Consider the following 22,135-nt stretch of genomic DNA (forward strand, 5'->3'; position numbering starts at 1 on the left):
CGGCGACCGCGTCCGCGCCGGCCGTGCCACATAGCACGGCCGACGCTGACTAGGTAGGCCACATCAGATTTTTCCGGTCAATAGGACTGAATTGGACAATATGCAAAAGGTTTAGGACTGAATTGGCCAAATTAAAAGGTTTAGGACTGAATTGGCACAAACGCAATAGGTTTAGGACTGAATTGGTAATTTCCCCACATTGACTGAGATGGAAACATCGGACCCTAAAAAGAACACAGAGATGAACGAAAGGACCTAAACATTTTTTTTTTTGGTCGGTGAAACTGTGAAAGGACCTAAACTTCTGTTGCCTTCAATATCATTGAATTTCAAGCCAGAATCCATACATAAAATTAAATAGAGAGAGAATTGATTCGTTGTCAAGACAGCTTGCCCTTTTAAATGAAAGTATAATTCACGAAAGAAAAACAAATAAATAACCTCACTGAAATAAATCAGGTAACAAATAAATAACCTCACTGAAATAAATCAGGTACTGACATCGAATCACCAGTTACAAGAGATGGAGTTGGCAACATAGGCTGAGATGGAAACATCAGACCCTAAAAAGAACACAGATGAACGAAAGGACCTAAACTTCTGTTGCGTTCAATACCATTGAATTTCAAACCAGAATCCATACATAAAATCAAATAGATAGAAAATTGATTCTTAGTCAAGACAGCTTGCCCTTTTAAATGCAAGCATAATGCATGGGAAAAAAAACAAATAAATAACCTCACTGAAATAGATCAGGTACTGACTTTGAAATCCCCATAACCTTAATATTCACTGGAACCGCGAAAAAGAAGTCTGCGGTCCTACCAGGTCTTCAATCAATATCTCCTGATTCATGGATCTTCTTGAAACTGATTGCACAGATCTGTTCCTTCAGTAGTTGCTCATTGCTTCGGTAATTCATTATCTGAGTCTACAGATACTGCAAATAATTTCACCACTACAAGCCAGCATCGTCATTAGCCTTGGATCTCTCTCACCATTGTCTTCACAAAGAGCTCCCCAGCCCTATAGGAGGATCGGACCTGAAACAGATATTGAAAAAGATCGGTAGTGGAATCCTGATCGATAAACTTTGGCTAGCCACATGGAATACTGGTTGATAAGGTCACACCTTTCGTTGGCCCATTTCCACCAAGAGAACAGAAAAAAAGAAGAAGAGAATACATAATTCAAATACCAAAAAAAAGAAAAAAAAAATTGGGAGAATAGAGTATGGCTGTCATTTCTTAGCTCTCTGCAAATATAGTTGAAAACCACAAGATAAATTTTAAGGTGCCAAATATCCTCTCAAATGGCAAATTGTACTTACCAGTGGACCACTGGCTACATATCGGAATCCTATGGACTCCCCATATTCCTTCCAGAAAGCAAACTTCTCTGGGGTTACATACTCTTTTACTGTCAGGTGGAGTGGAGTAGGCTGCAAGAATTGGATTACTGAAATTACTGGAAGGCCTCGGTCATAAAAAAGAACGGAAGAAACAGAAGGTCCATAAGCAGTGTGAATAATAAGCAAAAGGCATTTAGGGTAGCTACGTGAAAGAAAAACTATTTTAGGTGGACTCAACTGCGCTTCCAGGAGATGATTGTATCTAATACTCATCACCCCCCCCAAAAGAAAATGCTTAAGACATGGCAGAGCAGCCTGGGCATACCTGCAAATATTGTCCAAGTGTCAAGATATCAACATCGATTGCCCTCAAGTCAGCCATGGCTTCCCTCAATTCATCATCAGATTCTCCAAGGCCCAACATTATAGAAGATTTTGTTATCATTCCTTCCTTGCTCAATTTTGCATGGTTTAGGACTGATAGGCTTTGCTCATACCTACGCCGCAGAAACACACCCCAAGTTATGAAAAACACAGAAGGCAATCTCTCCTTTTATTTAACTTTTTGTTTCTTTTTTCATTTCGTTTTTCTTTTGATAAAGAAACCTTACTCGGATGGAATGATGAGTCAACCAATGCCCACCCCAAAAATGATCTTTAGTAAAGCACTTCAGAACAAGCAAGATGGCATGTACATTCTAAAGCAGTAACTCAGAGACCATCACCCGCTCAATTCTACTCATGGATAATTAACAAATACTCTGTCTAATGACATGAACAGTTCATAAACTTTAGCTTGATATAGACTTTGGTGCCGACCTTAATTAGTCCAGTCAAATATCTAAACCTTTTCTAATAGGTCAAATCTATAATAAAAGTGATAATGTCATTTATCCTGGAAGTGCTCCTACTCTGTTCCTGAAAACTTGGTTCTCACTAACATTATCAGTCACTCTCACTAACAAGTAACAGACGAGCTCAGGAAAGTCTCCTTCGCATGAATCCACGTTATGTACTTATTCAGGGTAAAGATTAGACCTTTTTAGGGCCCATTAGAGGCTGTTTGCAATATCAAGAATAAAACGATCAGACAAGGATTCCCCGACACATAAGTCAGAATATCAGAAGTTGGATAGATGGGAGAAACAGGGCACAGAGCAACATAGATACAAATTGCTAATGAAGGAAGCTCTGATTGGAAGTCAGCGATCCACACAGCTAAGTCACTGAGCAGATCATGGTAAATATGCAAGCGACTGTCTTTTCGTGTGTTAACAGATTGATTGTTTATGATGGACCTCAACAAGCAAAAGACCTGTAAACAGGAAAGCATAGGATATCGTCTCTAAAAATCAAAGCGCCAATTTTTTCTGCAACTCAGAAAGCGTCTCTAAAGATCTGTGGATTAACTTGGGTGAAGGATCTCGCCTTTTAAATAATGAAGAGTCAAATGTGGAAATAACGTAACTAGAAGTAAAAGAGGGTATAGATTCTTCAAGCTGCAATTTCCACAACAAATGAATGAGCCAGTACCTTTGTCCAAACATGTACATTTATCTGCTCGCTTAAATTCTATATGCTTCATGACATCAATCGCATGTGCGGTAAATTTGGCACAATGATAGGACTTTCTTTGAAGATTGACCCATATTATTATTCATTTAAATTTTGGAACCTACCCAGCACGAGGGTCTCTGACAATGCGCTGAAGCCGCTTTACAGTTTCAATATTGTGAGCAAAAACATCCAATCCAGAGTGAACAAGAGTCTCTACAGCAGTTAAGTCACCCCGAAAATCAGATGTCAAACACTCCACCATGATCTCTGGCTTGAGCTTCTGCAGAAGAAGTCACCACTTATCAATATGATTTATTTCAATTCAGGCATTTGTCTAGTAAATCAGAGAGCTAAAAAACCCTAAAAAAGCCTTCATAAGACAAATTTGCACCTTCATGGCCTTGACAGTCTGAGCAAAATGACCACTTCCGCCATCAGGTATATCATCACGATCAACACTCGTTAGGACTATGTAATCCACTCTGCAACAATAGGAATACAAGATGAGCTAAAGCAAACATAAGAGGAAAAAATCACATTGACCAGAAAAGGTAAAGTTTGTCAACCAACAAGTCAGCTAAAACTCTCCAAAAGAAGCAAAAAGGACATATTGGCATCAGCTTGTTAAAAACTGAATTAAGAAAATATGCTGAATAGAACTTGTAGATACTAAGAGACATAAAAAGATAAGGGGAAGACAGATCATGAAAATGCAGTGCCAGACACTATTTCCCAGAAAAGTAATATAAGTCCCTAAAAAATTGCGCCCTTTTCTGTTCCCATAGAAGCAATGAAAATCCCTTAATACATTGCATTTGTTTTCCTTGTGCTTCTTCTCCCTTGTACTGCCTACTCTGTGGATAACTGATACAGGTTGCAGCTGATTTTTTAGGACAATATTTCATAGTTATCATTGGCAAGGCCATTTGACACTAACCTAACTGCACCCCAAGCCAAAGTTCAGTAGTAGTGCAAAAGGATCTACTGCCAGCCTGGGCAATTAGTAATTCGAGCATGACAACAGAACCAACAACAAGGTTCTGTAATTAGCAGTCAGAGCGACCGCCTTGCAAGGAAACATGATAACACATAAAAGATCTCAAGGACATACAATGCTACCTTTCCTACTATTACAGAAGTTTACACTATGATAGAGCTCAGTGCTGGACACCTACCCCCAACTTGCAATAGCCTGTGCAGTATTCTCGGGTTCCATTGGATCAGGAGGCGCAGGGTTCCGGCTGGTCTTGACGGCACAAAACCGACAGCCGCGGGTGCAAGTATCCCCAAGAAGCATGATCGTGGCAGTGGCAATACCGTCTCCTCCTCCATTCCAACACTGCCACACACATTCCACGCACTGTAATTTCCCGCTGATAATATTGCAATGCATTCGTGAAGTGATTACCGCACTCCAATTTCAGCAAGTTCGCTCTGCATTAACCGCGACATTGTCCTGACGACAACGCTACACATGCCCGCGAGAACGAACAAGCAAGAAAGAAGGAACAGTACCTCCCCGATGTTAGGGCACTGAGCCTCCTCGCAAACGGTGTTCAGATTGAGCCGCGACAGCGAGCCCTTGACCTCCTCGAACCGCTCGCCCTGGGGAGCCCTCTGCCGCAGCCACTCGGGCTTCTTCACGCTGGGGTCGCGGCCGGTGTACGGCCCCATCTTGCCCCCGGGGTATGGGCCGGCCTTCGCGGAGGCCTCCGACTCCATCAGCTTCATCGCCGGCGGCGGCGGCGGCGGGAGGTCTGCGGCGAGCTTGGAGGGAGGCCGGGCGTCGAGGCGGGGGTCGCCGCACCGGACTCTGAGCGAGGGGCGGGCGGCGCGGGGATCGGAGGGGCGGCATCGCGGGGAGGGACGGAGGCGGGAGGCTTGGAGAGGGATTGGGGCAGCATTCTTTTGGGGATCGGAGGACGATTCGATCGCGGAGTTGAGAGGCTGGGAGATATGACGGAATGCGAGGAGACGGGGGAGGGAGGGAGGGAGAGATTATTAGATGAAGAGAGGGGGACGTTATTGTGGTTGCATGGAGGACTCCGCCGGGAAGATGGAAATGTCGTTGGCCCACTTTCAAATGGTTTGGTCATCGACTGGCATTACAAAACTCCTCGCCTTGCGATGGCGGTGAAATTGAGTCAAATTGAGCTCGAATTTTCCGAATACTCAAGTCAACTGATAGGGACGCCCAAGCCTCATGGATCATCTGTCGCGCTCCCTATAGTAGTTCTTCTCGAGATCGAGCTCTAGCTCAATTCGCATTATAAATCAGCCCGAGTTATCTTGAGCTTCTATTTGAGTAGAGCCGGAGCAGCAAACTTATGACTTGATCAAGCTCGATTCAAATTTCAAACACTGGATGCGCTAGTCGAGATAGGCTTGAGTTTCGCACCGCATTGGCTTAAATGTGATTACGGGAGGTCGCACCAAATGTCTCATTTCACATAGTTTTAATAAAAAAAAGTAGTACACAAATCCAATGATTAATCTAACAAAGAAAAAGTGAGAATAGTGTGCTGAAATTGTTTCAATTTAGAAATGATCAATTTTAAAAGCTCGCGACATGTTTTATTGAATTTGCATCGTATCAATATTGTTTTGCATACTTCGCACATCCAATCAAATACACCTTTTCCTAGTAGAAAAAAGAGATGGATGCCATTGATGAGAGTGCTATCAATATATATGAATAATCAAATAAGAAAAAATACTGTTTCCTATGCAACCCTTCTCTCATTATATGGTTAAAAATCAATATTTCAAAACTAAAACTGACTATCTCAACTCCAGGCGAAGCTTTACTACAGCCACAGGAATGGGACTTTGCCATGGCCTGAATCTTGACCGGGCCATTCAGCCCAGTGGGCGACCATCAACAAGGACTTGCCCATAATAGACCGAAGAGACCGACTGCAGAATTTCGAAATTTTCTGCATCAGTCAAATGAAAATCTCTTTATTTGTCAAAGATTCCATGTGTTTACCTTGCTACAACAAGCAGTCACAACCCAAAATCGAACGCTCAAGCTGTATCAATTACAAAACACTACGAGAAAAAGGAACAAAGGGAAAACAAACAACTCTGAACTCCCCAAAATTTCTGGACAGGAAAACTTCCAAAAGAAGATCTAGAATGAAACCTTTGTGAGGACTGCCATCTGAAGAATATCCCTTCATCCTCCTCCATGTTTTCTTCAGATATTTTAAGAGGTGGAAGGGTGTGCTGAACCGAAGATTCCGACTGGCAAGGATTGACCCTGAAACTGAGTCAAGAGTTACATTACAAGTCCAGCTTCTATAAACTCAAGTTGGTTGAGGAGAACCAGATGGACTTTCTTCCGAATCTTCTGAATCAGAATCGTCAACCATCTTCTCCAGCGAATCCAAATCCCCGGCTTCAGCGAGGGTGTGCAATCGAAGTTTGTCGGCATCTTCACTGATTGATAGAGAAAACAACAAACAAGTCAAACCTCATTGTCACACTGCTGATTTTTTTATATTTTTTTTGGATAATAACACAAATAGTCATTGAATTTTGATCAAATATGTAATGTGGTCCCAGAATTTTCAATTTGTGCACTGTAATGTTTAATGTCATCCCTAGACTATTGAGTTGTTCCATGTGATCCTTGATTTTTTGTCTAGTGTTCAATGAGTGTTCAATGTAGTCCTTAGACTTTATGAAAATGATTATAAGTTTAAAGACAACATCAAACATTGAACCGAAGATCAAGGACCACATTGAACAAATTAAACATTCGGGGATGACATTGCACATTGCACCAAAGTTTAAGGACTGCATTGAAGAAATTAAAAGTTCAGGCACATAATTGTGCATTAAACCAAAGATCAGGGATCATTTGTGTCATCCCCTCCCCCCGCCCCTTTTTTCTCTTCCTTTTTTGTGATCCCAAACTAGCACATAGTTCCACTAAGTTTTGATTACCATAAGACAAGTTATGATTATAATACTGGCTGCTTTAAAGATTTCAACTAGAAAAGGGAAGATTATAAGACAAAGAACTTACTCTGTGACCCCAAAAATCTCCTTAACTATCAAAGAGCTATCCTGTGAACAGAACTCTGGCATCTGTTCAAAATGGTGAAAAGGTTGGGATCAATTAAAAAACCAAACGCAAAAAGATCTCAACCACAGCTGTTTCATAAATAACATTCTATAAAGGCAGGTAAAGATGCTCATTACTATAAAAAAGTCGATGAACTTCTATTCTGGCCCCACAAAGTAAACTTCTATTCACCCAGCACAATGTCATGCCAAAGAAGCAGCCCCTCTACCTCAACTAAATGTCAGAGCTGTGAAGTTATAAAACTATCTAACCTTTTAACAAAAAGATCCATCCAAACAATCTTAACAGGTTTACCATACAAAGACTCCTAATAGCATCAAAAAAGTTTGACCAATGTGGAGGCATATATGTAAGAACTGTTTGCTTGGCAGCTCACCTCAGACAAATAGAAGACCTTCCCAAATAGAGCTTGCACAGCAAGTTTCCTCTTGAAACCCTTCTCAGAATACCCTGACACATCCATGACCACTGGGCCTGAAACCAAGATGTCATCAGTGTAACATATTGGAAAAGCAAAAACAAGATATAATCGGGTAATATATCTGATTAGAAAGAAAAACTTAATTTTAATCGATATAGTGGTTATGTCCGTTTGTTATGCTATTCTAAAGAGAACATAAAGTGAACATGCATATGATTTGAGCAGAAAATTAGGCAACTAAGATTTAGTTATGCTGAACAAAAAGAGTGAAGGATGATGCTATCATCATACCCTTGTCACGGACAATGCGGCGAGAGATGTCATTGATAATCTCCGCAACCTGAGAATCTTCCAACATAGAAGCTTTTCTAAGCTGTATCAAGTTGGCAATTACTTCTGGATTAAATTGCTTCTCATTCAGCGCATATCTAATATACTTTCGCAATACATCCTCCATGTCAAAACCTGTCTGGACATAGAAGGGAAGTTGTTATCATATCAAACCAGGATTGCAGAACATGAAAGGAAGCATGAGGGATTGTCCAGTTCTTCAGGACAGTGTGCTTGAGGAAACTATAATTATAAAGCAACTGACACAGGCAAAGATCTACCGGAAAGGATCGACGAATTGATGATATCAAGCAAATGACATATACTGATGGTGTGAAGCAAAAGACATCCACTTAGAAAAGATTCTTCGACATTTTACATGACAACAACATATTGCTAGTACCCTTCCTCAAAGGGCAATTCAGAAGGACAAGTTTACACGAAATCGGGAAAAAGGATTAGATGGCCTGCAATTAGAGTGTGGAGAAGATCCAAGTATCTAAGTTCTTACCATCATACCATATATCATGATTTATCTATTACAGCAGCACATCTTTATTCAATAGTAAAACATGCCTTGCAAGAAGAGAAGCCAATGTGCAAAATAATCTGCCGACTGGCATTTGTCAGTGTATCAGCAGGTGGCTTGTATGTTTCCATTCCATTCTATCCTTTTAAACAACTTCACATTGAATATTTATAATCTTTGCAGCACCAACAGTAGCTCAGGTATTTGCGGTGAAGAAAGATGCAAGTAAAGTGGTTTTTCCATTTCCTCTTTTTTCTGGCATGCAGCTTCTGCAAAACTCCAACTACCAACAAAGTGGCTATTCATCTTTCTCAAACTCGAGATCAGCATTGGATGCCAGACAAAGTGCAAAATAATGGATTACAACTCCCACCTTCTTCACAAGTCCCTCAATATCAGAGTGCTGCACTCCATTCTCCTTCTGAATTAGCTCATCGATTGATTTACACAGCATAGCATTTTTGTTCACCTGAAGAAATAATCCGACACGAGATCAACAAAATTCGCGGCATCCTCAAATTACAATTCCCTAAGACTTCATTGAACCGCAATAAGCAGCATCCTAACACCAACGAGGTTGAGTTTTCGAACAAGTTAAGACAAGCTCGAGCAGATGAAAGCCGAGGAAAACTCACCAATCTCCGGCGCTTCTCCCTGGGAGAGCCGAACTTCCTCACCGTCTTGACGAAGGCAATCACGAAGCTGACCCCGACGTACGCCAGCGGGACGGCGAGGATCCACGGCAAGGAGCTGGAGCCGACCCTGGGCCCGGGAATCGCCTGCGTGACGGAGCCGGTGAACTCCACGAGGTCGAGCGCCTTCTCCTGTATCCACGGCAGGTCCTCCTCCACCTCCACCATCTCCCCCTCCTCCTCATCTCCTCCCGCCTTCGCCTGCTCCTTCGAGGCCGGCCTCTTGCCGTCGCGACCTCCGCCGCCGCCGCCGCCCTTGGAGGCGGCCGGCACGAACGCCGATCGGCGAGCCGAGGCTATCGAGGACAGCGGCGAGGACGGGAGGCGGCGAGGGCGGGCGATTCCGGGGAGCGAGGCCGCCGCCGGCGAGAGGGGCGGCGCGTCGAGGAAGGCGAATTGCGGGGGTTTCGGCCGCCGGAGGGTTGAGCGGGGAGAGATGGAAGACGTACAGAGCGCCATCGGAGGTGAACCGGAGCGCGTGCGCGAGGCTATCTGTCCGTCAGTGTCTGGCAGTCTGCAAGGTGAGGGTTTAGCGGGTTTAATAACAACGATTTTCCCACTCGATTCCGCCTCTCTCGTCATTTCTTCTTTAATTTTTGCAACTCAGGAAATTTAAATTTTTTTCTAGCCCGAAACACCTGACAACATAAAAAATTTGCGTGTAGTTTTTTTGTAATTTTTAAAAAATTAACATGATATGTTGACTTTGAAAAAAGAAAGGTTATTTCTTACATATCATAAATTAAATAAATGCCATATACTAGTGTATTTTCTCGTCACACATTAAAAGGATATGATAATAACGCACGGCCCTTGAATTTATATAGTTTTCCGTGTTCTTTTTCTTTCAATTAAGTTATGTGATCTTTATTCAAGTCGCATTTTTATTATAACATGGATAGTTATGTTGAGTGGAATTTCAATACAAAAGGTATCGATAAGATTGATTTAACTGACATTAAACTTTATGAAAATTGAAAAATCTCCCTTTTAGAATGAATATTGACTGATTGAGAAAGAATTTGTGAATTGATTTGCTCGTGGGTTACCGAATGATGGGAACAACAAAGCTAGAAATTTTAATGTATGAATCGGATTCGCTTACAGCAAGAAAGAACCACCAGCATTTGGTGCAGCACTTCCACGTTTGGTGCATTCTTCTCTCTTTCCGTAGTCCTTCGTTCCACAATTTTCCTAATAACAACTCCAATTACAGCACACTCGCCGATAATGCACCAGCAAGTTGATCCACTCCATTGCTCTTATTTCGCCTGAGGGGTTGCTTCACAAGCGCAATCTTAGTAACTTCACAGTATATCCTGGGATCAACCTGTTCCTATTTGGAAAGATGCAAACTTCTCAACCCCCGTAATTTCTACTCCATAGTATGCCACATTCTTTGTTGTTGCTATAGAATGCTTCTCCATCAGTACAGAGTAAATTTCTTTAAATCTCAAATATGGATGAACAAAAGTGGACTCGCTACTGTAATTAAGGACTTTGTCTGTCTCCTCATAATCTCCAGAGAGAGATCTGATGAGGGCCACTGCACCTCGCCAAAAGATGATGTGACGTATGCAAGCCGAGAAAGTCATAATCAATGTCGAAAACAGATGTGCCTTATCACATATTCAAGCAAGGGACTAAAGATGATCCTCGAACCAACTCTAGAGGATTCATCCACTAATAAAGCTACCAAGTGCTGAACCACGAAGTGCATACCTCCAGAGCATAAACGGGCTAATGCCCCCGATGCATATATGATTCAGATAGACATTTCTGATATGAATCCAAAGATCGCGCCCTTCTGATGTTTGGCTTCAAACTCCCGCACATTATGACAATCACATGAAGATATACAAGTTCAAAAGACAAAGTTTACAAGCTTGACCGCAAGAAGAGGGTAACTCGTCATTGCAACTTTAAAGTGAAAGTAACAAAAAGAATACAACAATGGCCGTACAGAAACAACCTTGATGATGACCACTCAGTAGGGAAAAAAAAAAAATAAAAGGAAAATCCGATGCTATATCACATAAAAAATGATGTGGTAACGGATGAGGCGGACTCATCACAACGCCTCTCTCATGGTTTGTGGTTCATGGTTAGCAACTGTGAACTAAAAGAGGCTATGCAATTATGACAAAAACCTAATGAGTGAGAACAATTATGTACATTGCCTTTGTGGATGGCAGAATGCAAAAAAAGAAAAGGGAACCGTGAATTCACAGTCAAACATTGTCTGGCCAGAACTCCCTGAAGAAAGCCCGCTCAAATTCCTTCTCTTGCAACCTCTGCTCTTGCTCCTGCAATTTCCTCATCTTTTTTGAGAGTACCTTGGACTTCTTCAGTGGTTTTTGTTCCTGACCACAAAATAGGATGTTTTGATAAGCAATTGGGAAGCATGAGACTCATTCCAAAATTCGTGGGCTAGTCTTTAGTGGGAATGATCTTTCTACTAAAATGATTTCCCCCCTTTGGCAGGCTTTGACAAGGACAAACTTGTGCTTATCAACAAATGCCTGCCTGTTAGTATTATGATTCATCTTTGAACAAAGAAAGATAGAAATGAACTACTTCGACCATAACAAAAGAGGATAGATATAAATCGTTGGAGCCAAAAGAGATATAATCATAAGTAATTCTATCCTTGAACTATTTAGGTAGAAGAGAGGCCATCACTCGAGGTTACAATGATATGCTTACTGTTATGACATCATTAGAGATACAAAGCAGGTTATTGCGGTACTCTAGATCAAAATAACAGCCACTTAGTGACTTCAAATGATATGCTGGCTCCGATAATATCCATATAGAAAAATACTAGCAGATCCTTACACTCGTAGGATTTGTGCAGCGAATTTTGGAGAATGATATGGATGTTTGTAAACATTCCTCACTAATAATGGTTCTCTGGGACTTTCTGACCCCCTGGGGCCAGGTACTTGGTAACAAATAAGCTTGAACTTGTTTTACACTTCAAAAGCTGAGCTTCATGGTGATCCCAATCACCTTTGGAAACTCTCTAAAACAGGCCCACATACTGGCCTTTTTAATTGAAGACGAGTCTACTTGTAGATAGAAGATGTATGACCACAGAACACAGATTTGTGCTGGCAAACGTATCCATCATGCCTTCCACCTCTTCTCGGTTCAGCTCAACAACTTTCATTTGTCATTTATCTACTGGCTACTTGCATGTTGTCCAAGAAAACTGCTAAAATTTACTATCTACTATGTCCTGTCTACCAATAGAGAGCAATCCTTTTTCTTGTGGCCTAACTTCTACCAAAAGAGTAAGCACTTGACAGTTCTGTTTCAATGGATTGTTTCTTCAAATAGGTGAAAAACCTACCAGGATTTGATAACTTACATTTTCATTGTTCTGGTCTGACCGACCAGTATGAAAATGGTGGACTTTCTTCTTCGCTCTCTCTGCTCCAAGGCCGCGCTTATTATTCTTCAGAGATGTCTCAACAGGTTCCAATCGACCCTGATGGCAGCATGGAAAGTTAATCCATTTCCACTAAAATCAGTTGCAATGTAAAATGTACCAGACATTAACTCAATAAAGACTCAAGCATGGAATGAAGTGCAAGAATGATATGAAATTTAAGAGATCCCAAAGAATATTGAGTCAACAATTAGTCTGCTCATATAATAGAGGAATCACCTATTGTTTTTTCAAAGCACTGATATTGGTTAAACTAAACTGTGGGCTTTTTAATCACGAATACCCAAATTGCCTATTTCAGACAACATGCTCTCCTCAAGTCAGATCACATGGCAACCAGAATTGCTACAACATTCATACTACCAGAACCATTTTCAATATAATGAACCAGCAGGGAAAAAAAAGAACATCGTCTGACAGATTGACTAGATCCATGCTGTATTGATCTCACTCACTAGAAACATTATTCTACTTCAAAAACTTTCTTTCTTCAAAAATAAAGGATACCAACCTGCTCAAACACTCCAAGACCAGTACCTTCTTTCCAACCATGTTTCTTGAGAAGCTGCCACAAAGGGGAAGTGCTTAAGCACACATATCAAAATGACAATTTGATAGTCAGAAGCAGAATAGTTGATATAATACATAGGTCTGGGGATGCTAGGTGTAGCTACATGTAGCTAGGGGCTTGGAAAGGGAGAGAGGAACAGAGACTACCTGAAATCCTTTATTCGATGAGTCGATGGCTTCTCTAGACCTGGCCAATGAGTTGGATTCCCTTCCCACGGATGCCTGCTTAAGAAGGAAAATCCACATAAAAATGATCACAAAGACAAAAGCAAACTAATGCAGCTATTTCACAGTAATCTGTTCTAATTCTCATTCAAGTTTCTATTAGCAGGCAATGAGTTCCACTCAAAAGCTTTACTTTCTTCTTATACTTGTAATGTATCAAAAAACCATAACTACACCATCTGCGAGGTAATAGCATGTTGAGTCCCTCACAGCCATTGACACTACAAGCAAAAAAGATAGGCAAGTTTCATGATGATCGGCTTTTATTTTTCAAGGAATACCATGGAACTGTAAAAGGCACGAAGGTCGTCCCTTTTAACCATTTCAAATCTGCTCCTTGAAATTACCCAGCATCACTGGCAGTCTCATGCACCAGGGCTTCCCATGAAACCAAGAAAAAAATGACCAAACAACTGAAGACCATATTCCCACTACATGGCTGCTGCAAGGAGAGGCCCACCGCAGCAGAGGAAGAAAAACTCGATACAAACAAAAAAATCCCAATGAATAAAACCTCAATTGCTTCACTCTTAACTCCAGAACTTCCTATCCAATCACACACTGCCTAATTCCTCTTAGCTGCAGATAGTCCTCGCATGCAGCAATGAAGGTAACCACTGGAACTTTCGACCCAGAAGCTACAATCAACGCCAAACTGCTTCACCAACGGGCGGATATCCAATCTAATTTCTCCAATCCCAGAAAACCCACAAACAACCTATAATTTCAACTCCACCTCAGAACTCCGCAAAAGCACGTCACTAACAAAAGGTGGGGAATCAATAAGATCAAGTCTTACCTGCTCAGAAGCACCGAGACCGGCTCCTTCCCTCCAACCCTGCTTGTTCAGAAGCTGCGAGCAAACACCGCTCGCTCAGTGTGCGGAATTGCAATTAGACATCACCAGCAATTCATCGCGATAATCGACCATCAATGACGACACAATTCCGAGAAATTCGACGGGGAGAGAGAGAGGGAGACGACGTGTACCTGAAAATCGAAGCTGGAGAAACCCATGGCCGACGAACTGACCTCGCCACTTCGGGAAGAAGACGAAGGGCTCGCCATCGGCGAATCCTCGTTCATCGTCGTTCCTCTGTGCCGGAGTTGTGTTTCCGAGGATGAGGAGAGTTTTCTTCTTCCTTCGGTACGACGAAACATTGGAATTCTGCCTTTCGTTATGGTATTTGATTTTTCCACTGGTTATCAAAAAAATGCATATGACACAATAATGGCCATGGAAATTTGACCGAATGATTAATATCATGTCTATATTTTTAATTTATTTGATATAATTTTTAAATTTTGATTTATTACGTAATATCATTCATGAATTTTTAACATAAATTCAATTCAGTCCATAAATCATTTTAAAATATTTAATGCTGCTTCTAAATTGAATTAGTAAAAAAAATATTTGATATTTTCATCTATTCTTAACTAGATTAAATATTTACTAAAAGTTCATAAGCCACATTCAAAATTAAAAAAATTAATAATAACATTATATGTTGAGTCAAAAATTATTAATCATGTTGAATAAATTAAAAATAAAAAAATGCAAGTACGTCAAGTTAAAAAAAATCTAAATTCATGGCAAAAGTTAGTTAAGATGAGCAAGCATTGTCGTATCTTTATTTATTCTTGTAATCTTACTCAGGAGTTGTGTGATTCATGCATGTTGGTATGTGTGAGTGAAATCTAAACTTGGAGATGGATTCAGATATTTTTTTCACAACCTTTATACAAATAAAAAATCGATTCAATCGAAAGAGGTGGCTCCACACCTCGGGACAAGAATTGGCAGATTCACTCGGAATCATCTAGAATCAGTCAATTTAGGCGATTCCTTTGCTTCACTCTTAGTGTTGTGTACTCTTCTCAACTCTCTTGTAACTTAGAAATTTATTCTCGATCAATTAATCTAAGTTTGAAAATTTTTATTTTATCACTTATGTCTTGCAAATGTATTGCTCTTCCAATTTTTACTCTTTTTATTTAAATAAATTAAGAAATTTTCAACAACAAAAATAAATAAATGAAATTTCGACACAACATTGTGATAAATGAGAATACTTTTCATTTTGTTATTGATTTTAAGAGATATAGATGATCATACTCAGAAAAATATTTTTTAAAATTATTTATTTTTCACTGAAACAAACGGAATATATCAGGAGAATCAATCATTTGTGTTTTTTTTTTTCGATAAAATAAAAAAGTGCTTGGATATCTTAGTAATTATCGTAACCGTATGGTTTTAGACGATTGGGAAGCTCAGCGATTGAGAGTGGGATTTAACAGAAATCCACCAAAAATGAAAAAAAAAAGGAAAAAAGAGGGGGATTTTTATTTCCAGAAAAGAACCGATCGTTTTGACCTCAGCGATTGCGAGTGTGCTCACTCCGTTTCGGTTCGTGCCTGTCGTTTCTTGGTTCTCCGCCCTCCACCTCCTTTCGTCTTCCTCCCTTCATAACAACAACGCACGAAAGCTCGACGACACGAACGAGAAACCCCACTCCCCCTTCCTTCCTTCCTTCCTTCCTTCCGTCTTCGCCCTCGTTCGTTCTCGGTTCGACGCGGGGGAGAGGGAGAGATTTCCGGGCGAGCGGGTTTGGGGGAGGGGCGCGCGCAGAGATGGATTTGGACGCGTGGATTTCCAAGGTCAAGGAAGGGGATCACCTCTTCGAGAACGAGCTCCAGCTCCTCTGCGAATACGTACGCCCCCTCTTTCCTATCTCTCTCTCTCTCTCTCTCTTGTGGTCGAGTGGTTGTTTGGGGCTTTAGGGTTTTCTTGACGCCCGACCGCATCTCGGCGTGCCCCGATTGGGGGCCCCGCTAGGGCTCCGGCCGAGTTGGAACGGCTCGCCTCGGCCGAGTTCGAATCGGTGCGGCCGAGGGGTTTTTGTGGACGCGCCTCGCTCGGCCTTGGTATGCGTACGCATTGCGAAGCGAAGGATGCGTTTTGTTGTCGTGGTCGTTGTTGGTGGTGGTGGTGGGAATTGGGATCTCGCGATCTTGTTTCTGTCTCCGTCTCTGTTTGGTTCGGCGCGTGCTCTGCGGTTGCTGAGAGAGACGGGTGAAGAAATTTGGGGGTGTTTCGCGTTTTGCTGTATTGGGTTTTACGAGTAATCGAAGCGTGAGGAATCGAACCCCTGGGTTGTCCCGCTAGGGCGTGGCTCGGTCTGTTGGGGTTGGGCGAGGGGTTTTTTCTTTTTCATGGTTCCTTAGGATTGGATTTACTGGCTCGGCACCTTCGATTTCTGTGTTGTGAATAGATATAGTAGACGAGTAGTGGCAAAATCGGAGACTTGACGTACGGCTTTGGACGGCTTATGGTTTAAAAGAAGTGTCATTGCGGATTTAGTTGTTGAGTACGTTATTGTTTGAATCGGCGGATATTCAGAGGCATATTTGTCATTTCAGTATGCTTATGTCAAGATTTAAAGTATCTTTTCACAGTGCAGTTTCATGTTTTAATAGTCCGGGCAATATCGATTGTTGGGTTTGATTTTAATGATGTCATTGCTAATGAATAAGCATGTGTTGCAAGAGAAGAAAATTAATGTACACAAAGGAACTGCGTGACTTTCCGATTTTGATGTGAGATTTGGGATATACCCTCCTGAACTCACTGATTATTTTTCCTTCGGTGCTTGTATATGCAGCATGTTCTCTTACTTTTGTTTATTAGGTGCCTACAAGGGCAACTATTGAAATTTACATCTTGCAAATTTTATTCACTATTTTCATATACAGTGTTCGACAGAAAGCAAAGTTGACCTGATTTTAGGTTGTGTTGTGATTACTCAACATGCTTGGGAGACTAATTTCTAGTATCACATAGGAATGCCTTGATTTATCTTCTATTTGAGCTCTTCTTGTGGATTTTACGAGCCCCATAGAGTTCTTATCTAATGCGAATATGCTGCAAGTCCATTGACTGACTATCATTTTCCATTCAACATCACAGGTAAAAGAGATTCTTATAGAGGAGTCCAATGTGCAACCTGTCAACAGTCCAGTTACTGTCTGTGGTGATATTCATGGTCAGTTTCATGATCTTATGAAACTTTTCCAGACAGGTGGTCATGTACCAGAGACTAATTACATATTTATGGTACAGTATACCACTTTGGTCCTAATACAGGCTTTAATATCTTTCCGCGTCTTTTCTGCATCCTTTCTCTTACCGTGCAAATTTCTTGATGCTTCTAGGGTGATTTTGTTGACCGAGGCTATAACAGTCTTGAAGTTTTTACTATTCTCTTGCTTCTAAAAGCTAGGTATGCCCTGAATCATTGTTCAACTTCTTTTTTTCTTTTTCTTTTTTCTTTTATCAATCTTGTTTATGCATTTGTCATCCTATTGAGTTTTGACATTTCCTTATTCTTGTTGCGTTAGTTAATTTGTTTCTTGGCTATACAAAAGCAACTTTAAAATCAATAACTCAAGTTTGCCTTTGTTGTTCTTGCTGAAGGAGCAATCCTACAATTCATATTTTCTCATGCTCGTCATTAGATGTTTCTTCAAGAAGCTATCTTGTGTTGGACTCTGAATTTTTTAGCCCTTTTTTGGTGGTTTTGATGACAGATACCCTGCCAATATTACACTGCTACGTGGAAATCATGAAAGCAGGCAACTTACCCAGGTATGAGTTGCATTTGGAAGGATAACTTTTATAGTCCTCGTGACATGGTCCTCGCACCTCGTTTTCTTCCTCCTTTCTAAAACTGCCTTTGCTCTGCTCAAGGGACTTACCTATTCTCTTTCAGCATCTTACTAGTGACGTCGGTTTGGTTGCTTTTAGTATCGACTTCCTGTAATGAACTTTCTACAGGTCTCCACTGGTTTCTAACTTTTGACATGTGAAACTCTAAATGAGAGAAAAACGTGAAAAAGAAGGCTTACTCATTTATTTTCTGCTTCAATATAAATTGAAGTTACAATTCCCTTATTTATTTACAGAATTGATATAGAGATATTTTGCATGCGAGGGTTGACCAATTGCCAACAGTATTTTTGTCCATTGCATTATCTGTCGATATGATTTCATTTCTATCTGAGGAGAAAGTTTTCTGAAGTAGGAAGGAGTGGACACTTTTTTTTTACAGTAGTCATTGACAGGATAAAGCATCTGAAAATTCATTCTCATCTTAATCATTTCCAAGATGCTGCCCTCTCTGTTGAAAATTTGGTGTTTATATGCTGTCCTCTTTGGCAAAACTTATCTATTCAACTATATTTAAGCCAGCTGTTTTACCTAAAAAAGCCTTTCATTAAAATTACAGGTTGTGCTCTAAATATTTTAAGCTGTGGGTCATTGCTTTAGGACTTTGATCTGTATCCGTTGAGGAAGCTGTGATTGTCTAGGTACCCTAGGAAAAGATTCAGCAAGATACATTCAGGCCTTATATATGAATTTACTGAAATGTGATCTATAAATGGTGTAGTAATATGCATGACACATTTAGCAACTTAGTCTGATTTTTGGCAAATTTTTAGGTATATGGTTTCTATGACGAATGCCAAAGAAAGTATGGAAATGCCAATGCTTGGCGGTATTGTACTGATGTTTTTGACTACTTAACACTCTCAGCAATTATAGATGGAACGGTACAGCTCTCTCTCTCTCTCTCTCTCTCTCTCTCAAAAGCATAGTTTTGTTGATATGCAGAAATATCAGACAATCAAAATGGACATATTTCATCTGTTTTGTTATGCAGGTACTTTGTGTCCATGGTGGTCTCTCTCCCGACATTAGGACTATTGACCAGGTACTTTTAACGTGGACGTGATACTGATTGCGATTTCTTTTTTTTCATTAATAGATGTGATTATGGAGAAGCCATGCGGTCATCATATGGTATTGGCCTGGAGACGCATATTTTCTCTGTAAATGTCTCTTCACCAAATCTAGGTATTTGGGACTTGAGATTCTCATATAGGCAGTCATGTGAACGTGCTTCTGAATTGGGAGTACGTTTGATAAGAGTATTCCAGTACTTCTTGTCATTAATCATCCATAGTTTTGCCAATCTCTCCAGCAGCTCTCCTTCTTTAATAAGTTCATCAGATTTTGGATTTTTAGTGTTCTTGTTTCCATGAAAATGCCACTATTCAATAAGCAAGCTTGTTCATGTAGGATCGTAGTGAAACTATTTGTTTTTTTCTTTTGGAGTACTAAACTGTAGGATACAAGATATGATCTAAAACGTAGTCCTAGTGAACGGTAGGTAAAATTGAAATTGTAAGTTTCACATTGATGAGAATGCATTGACATTTCCTAATACACATGATATGGTTTTCTTTACCTGTTATATAGCCACACTAGAAGTAGAATAATACTGATTAATGGCTCGGCCATTATTTTGAATGGAGGGCCATTTACCCTCCTTAAGCTGACAGAGTTATAACCGTCACTGCAAAATAACATCTGTTGCTGCTTATCTGTCTGATGCATCAATTCTTTTGTTTTGTTACATCTCCTTTACAACTTCTATATATTAAAGATTTTTTTTGAGGAACTTGGCCCATGTTCTCTCCAGTTCTTCCTTTATACATTTTACTTAGGATTTTTATGATTGACCTGCATCAACTTAGGATTTCCATATGATTGAAGTCAGCAAATTCATATCAGCTTCACAATATTAAGGTGATTCACTCCTGTGTTCCAAATTTGAAATAATGATTCCCAGATAAGTGCCATAAATGGGAGCATAAGGAGTCAGTGGTGATGCCCCCTCTTGTTCTAGTCAACATTATCTGCTACCCTTAGAAGACTGCTATAGAATTGTGAAGTGTTTGTCTGCAAGACATTGCCATCAATGGCTTGATGTTAGAAAAGCTTTGTCTATGCAACTGACATGTTTATTGTTTTGGAACTTGTTAAATGTATAGTTGCAGTTGCTTGACAAGATACCTTCGTATTGTCTGAAAAGTATCCTTCGGTAATTCTTGTGACGTGACTGAGTTATTAGCAGAATTACCTGATATTGTAAATGGATGGATTAACTGTGTCATTTCTTTCTACTTATGAGTTCATTTTCCTGTGGAACTAGTAATTTACTTGGGGTAGGTTTTTCATTTTGATGCATACTGTTGATCCATCGTTTTACATTTCTTATGGCATCATCTTTTGCTCTTTTTCCAGATAAGGTTGATTGAGCGAAATTGCGAGATCCCGCATGAGGGGCCATTTTGTGATCTCATGTGGAGTGATCCAGAAGATATTGAGACATGGGCAGTTAGTCCTCGTGGAGCAGGGTGGCTTTTTGGGTCCAGGGTGACTTCTGAGGTAATATCAGAATGCAATAATTTCTGAAGGTGCTTATCTTGGTGGTTTATTCATTTTATTCCACATTTTCTGTTTTTGCAGTTCAATCACATAAACAATCTTGATCTCGTTTGTCGAGCTCACCAGCTTGTACAAGAAGGCCTTAAATACATGTTTCAAGACAAAGGCCTTGTAACTGTGAGTCTGCAAGGCCCTCTCTGCGGTACTGTTTGGGATCAGTCGGTTCAATCTTGTTAGTGATGATGCTTCATTGCACTTTTACAGGTCTGGTCTGCGCCAAATTACTGCTACCGGTGTGGAAATGTAGCTTCTATATTGAGCTTTAATGAGAACATGGTGAGTTTTCCAGGCCATTGCACCTCTACAACATCATCAGATACTAGGATATTATCTTGTTCATACATATTATCATATATTTCGGGTCTAAACCTCTCGGTGTCTATGTACTTATGATAGCGATTATTTGTTTTTCCTGTAATGTCTAATAGGAGAGAGAAGTAAAGTTCTTTACAGAAACAGAAGAGAACAACCAAATGAGAGGGCCAAGGACAGGGGTGCCTTATTTCTTATAATTGGGAAGCCGAGACCTGTTCAGTAATCCAATTATGTTGGTAACTGGAGGGAGCATACAGAAATGGCATGATGTACGTTTGCAACCACTTTCCGATGCTTTGACTGGAGGGGAATTCTTTCATTTGTCCAGGGCCTTTCAAATTTGTAAGTGGTTTCTTAGGTACGTCCATTATGAGTGGTATGTTCTTCCTTCCAGTCTCTGGTACGTTGCATATCTAGCCCTGCTCATTGATTTCAGATTGTTTGGATCTGCCGTTAGTTATGTTGAAGCAGAAAATGTCTAGTTTCTTGGAAGAACTGTACTTCTGGCAATCCGGCCAGGGAAACAATTCCTAGCTGATGTATGATTTTGTTTTCTGGGTCAATTCTAGTGTCTGCAGGTTGATGTTGACAGCGACTGCATATATTTGTTATATTTTATATTGGTTAATGACAAATATATCTCTCCCACTCCTTTTTTCTCCCTACTATGCTTTTCTGTTTTGATTTCCCCTGGCCGTGGATTTGAAGTTTCCTCTTCAAAAGTGGATTGGAATTTTATGAGGCTTTGCAAAAGATAGGTCCTTGAGGAGAATGTTGTTCCATCCAATCGGAAGAACCAGTAACATAGTGGTGCATTTGAGGGAAATGTGATTTATCCTCCTTTTCCTCAAGTGAGATTTAAGTTTCGACTGTTCTTTGGGTTGTGGAGCCGTTCAGCCTTATTATCTGTTCCTTAGCAGTTATTAAAACAAATGGGTGCGATTCACGTGTGGAACTTAATGGCACTCATTTCAGTTTTGCATTCTGCATACGATATTTTTTGGCAATTGGTGCACCATGCCAGTATCTTCACCCATCCTGCTCTAGTGCTGCTACCGCAACAGTAGTGCAAACTTACGCTTCACTTGGATGATTCAAACGAATGTTGATGGTTGCACCAACTTCGATTCGATTCTCTATCATCACGTTGACTTCTTTGGCTCACTCGACGTGGTCTGGCTGGTTGATGCTCTTCTCAACTCGACAAAGACGTCTGCATCGATTGCCTCTCCAAGCTCTGT

The 22,135-nt window shown here is 40.6% G+C and overlaps 4 protein-coding genes across 4 annotated transcripts; 1 reads left to right on the forward strand and 3 right to left on the reverse strand.

The window, feature by feature from the left end:
• Positions 1–579: 579 nt before the first annotated feature.
• LOC104421189 (lipoyl synthase, chloroplastic) lies at positions 580–5,127 on the reverse strand. The gene is made up of 7 exons (XM_010033059.3): positions 4,424–5,127; positions 4,084–4,247; positions 3,300–3,390; positions 3,031–3,188; positions 1,677–1,848; positions 1,331–1,441; positions 580–1,043 (listed from the first exon to the last, which is right to left on the reverse strand). The coding sequence occupies exons 1-7, from the start codon at positions 4,637–4,639 to the stop codon at positions 978–980; spliced, it is 978 nt and encodes a 325-aa protein (XP_010031361.2). The 5' UTR covers positions 4,640–5,127; the 3' UTR covers positions 580–977.
• Positions 5,128–5,807: 680 nt separating this feature from the next.
• Positions 5,808–9,498, reverse strand: LOC104421190. The gene is made up of 6 exons (XM_010033060.3): positions 8,917–9,498; positions 8,655–8,750; positions 7,714–7,891; positions 7,378–7,475; positions 6,942–7,003; positions 5,808–6,349 (listed from the first exon to the last, which is right to left on the reverse strand). Exons 1-6 carry the CDS (start codon positions 9,430–9,432, stop codon positions 6,217–6,219), a joined length of 1,083 nt encoding a protein of 360 aa, XP_010031362.2. The 5' UTR covers positions 9,433–9,498; the 3' UTR covers positions 5,808–6,216.
• A 1,361-nt stretch (positions 9,499–10,859) lies between these two features.
• LOC104421191 (G patch domain-containing protein 11) lies at positions 10,860–14,413 on the reverse strand. Its single transcript, XM_010033062.3, has 6 exons — positions 14,213–14,413; positions 14,022–14,075; positions 13,145–13,219; positions 12,939–12,992; positions 12,347–12,466; positions 10,860–11,336 (listed from the first exon to the last, which is right to left on the reverse strand). Exons 1-6 carry the CDS (start codon positions 14,381–14,383, stop codon positions 11,205–11,207), a joined length of 606 nt encoding a protein of 201 aa, XP_010031364.2. The 5' UTR covers positions 14,384–14,413; the 3' UTR covers positions 10,860–11,204.
• A 1,196-nt stretch (positions 14,414–15,609) lies between these two features.
• Positions 15,610–21,545, forward strand: LOC104421192 (phytochrome-associated serine/threonine-protein phosphatase). The gene is made up of 10 exons (XM_010033063.3): positions 15,610–15,940; positions 17,196–17,342; positions 17,441–17,508; positions 17,816–17,873; positions 18,728–18,838; positions 18,949–18,999; positions 20,376–20,519; positions 20,601–20,696; positions 20,784–20,855; positions 21,008–21,545. The coding sequence occupies exons 1-10, from the start codon at positions 15,860–15,862 to the stop codon at positions 21,089–21,091; spliced, it is 912 nt and encodes a 303-aa protein (XP_010031365.1). The 5' UTR covers positions 15,610–15,859; the 3' UTR covers positions 21,092–21,545.
• The last annotated feature ends 590 nt before the right edge of the window (positions 21,546–22,135 follow it).

This window comes from Eucalyptus grandis, chromosome 1, assembly GCF_016545825.1.
Source record: "Eucalyptus grandis isolate ANBG69807.140 chromosome 1, ASM1654582v1, whole genome shotgun sequence".
In the NCBI taxonomy this organism is placed as follows: domain Eukaryota; kingdom Viridiplantae; phylum Streptophyta; class Magnoliopsida; order Myrtales; family Myrtaceae; genus Eucalyptus; species Eucalyptus grandis.

Excerpts from the sequence above, each read along its gene's own strand:
- LOC104421189 (XM_010033059.3), bottom strand. The coding sequence starts at position 4,639 with ATGAAGCTGATGGAGTCGGAGGCCTCCGCGAAGGCCGGCCCATACCCC. Across the intron at positions 3,391-4,083 it reads CAGGCTATTGCAAGTTGGGG|AGTGGATTACATAGTCCTAA; the intron begins GTAGGTGTCCAG and ends CTATTGTTGCAG. Across the intron at positions 1,849-3,030 it reads GTCAGAGACCCTCGTGCTGG|GTATGAGCAAAGCCTATCAG; the intron begins GTAGGTTCCAAA and ends TCTGCGGCGTAG.
- LOC104421190 (XM_010033060.3), bottom strand. The coding sequence starts at position 9,432 with ATGGCGCTCTGTACGTCTTCCATCTCTCCCCGCTCAACCCTCCGGCGG. Across the intron at positions 7,892-8,654 it reads TTGAGGGACTTGTGAAGAAG|ACAGGTTTTGACATGGAGGA; the intron begins GTGGGAGTTGTA and ends TTCTATGTCCAG. Across the intron at positions 6,350-6,941 it reads GAGATTTTTGGGGTCACAGA|TGAAGATGCCGACAAACTTC; the intron begins GTAAGTTCTTTG and ends TCTATCAATCAG.
- LOC104421191 (XM_010033062.3), bottom strand. The coding sequence starts at position 14,383 with ATGTTTCGTCGTACCGAAGGAAGAAGAAAACTCTCCTCATCCTCGGAA. Across the intron at positions 14,076-14,212 it reads TCTCCAGCTTCGATTTTCAG|CTTCTGAACAAGCAGGGTTG; the intron begins GTACACGTCGTC and ends GTTTGCTCGCAG. Across the intron at positions 12,993-13,144 it reads CATCGAATAAAGGATTTCAG|CTTCTCAAGAAACATGGTTG; the intron begins GTAGTCTCTGTT and ends CCTTTGTGGCAG.
- LOC104421192 (XM_010033063.3), top strand. The coding sequence starts at position 15,860 with ATGGATTTGGACGCGTGGATTTCCAAGGTCAAGGAAGGGGATCACCTC. Across the intron at positions 18,839-18,948 it reads CAGCAATTATAGATGGAACG|GTACTTTGTGTCCATGGTGG; the intron begins GTACAGCTCTCT and ends TTTGTTATGCAG. Across the intron at positions 19,000-20,375 it reads ACATTAGGACTATTGACCAG|ATAAGGTTGATTGAGCGAAA; the intron begins GTACTTTTAACG and ends CTCTTTTTCCAG.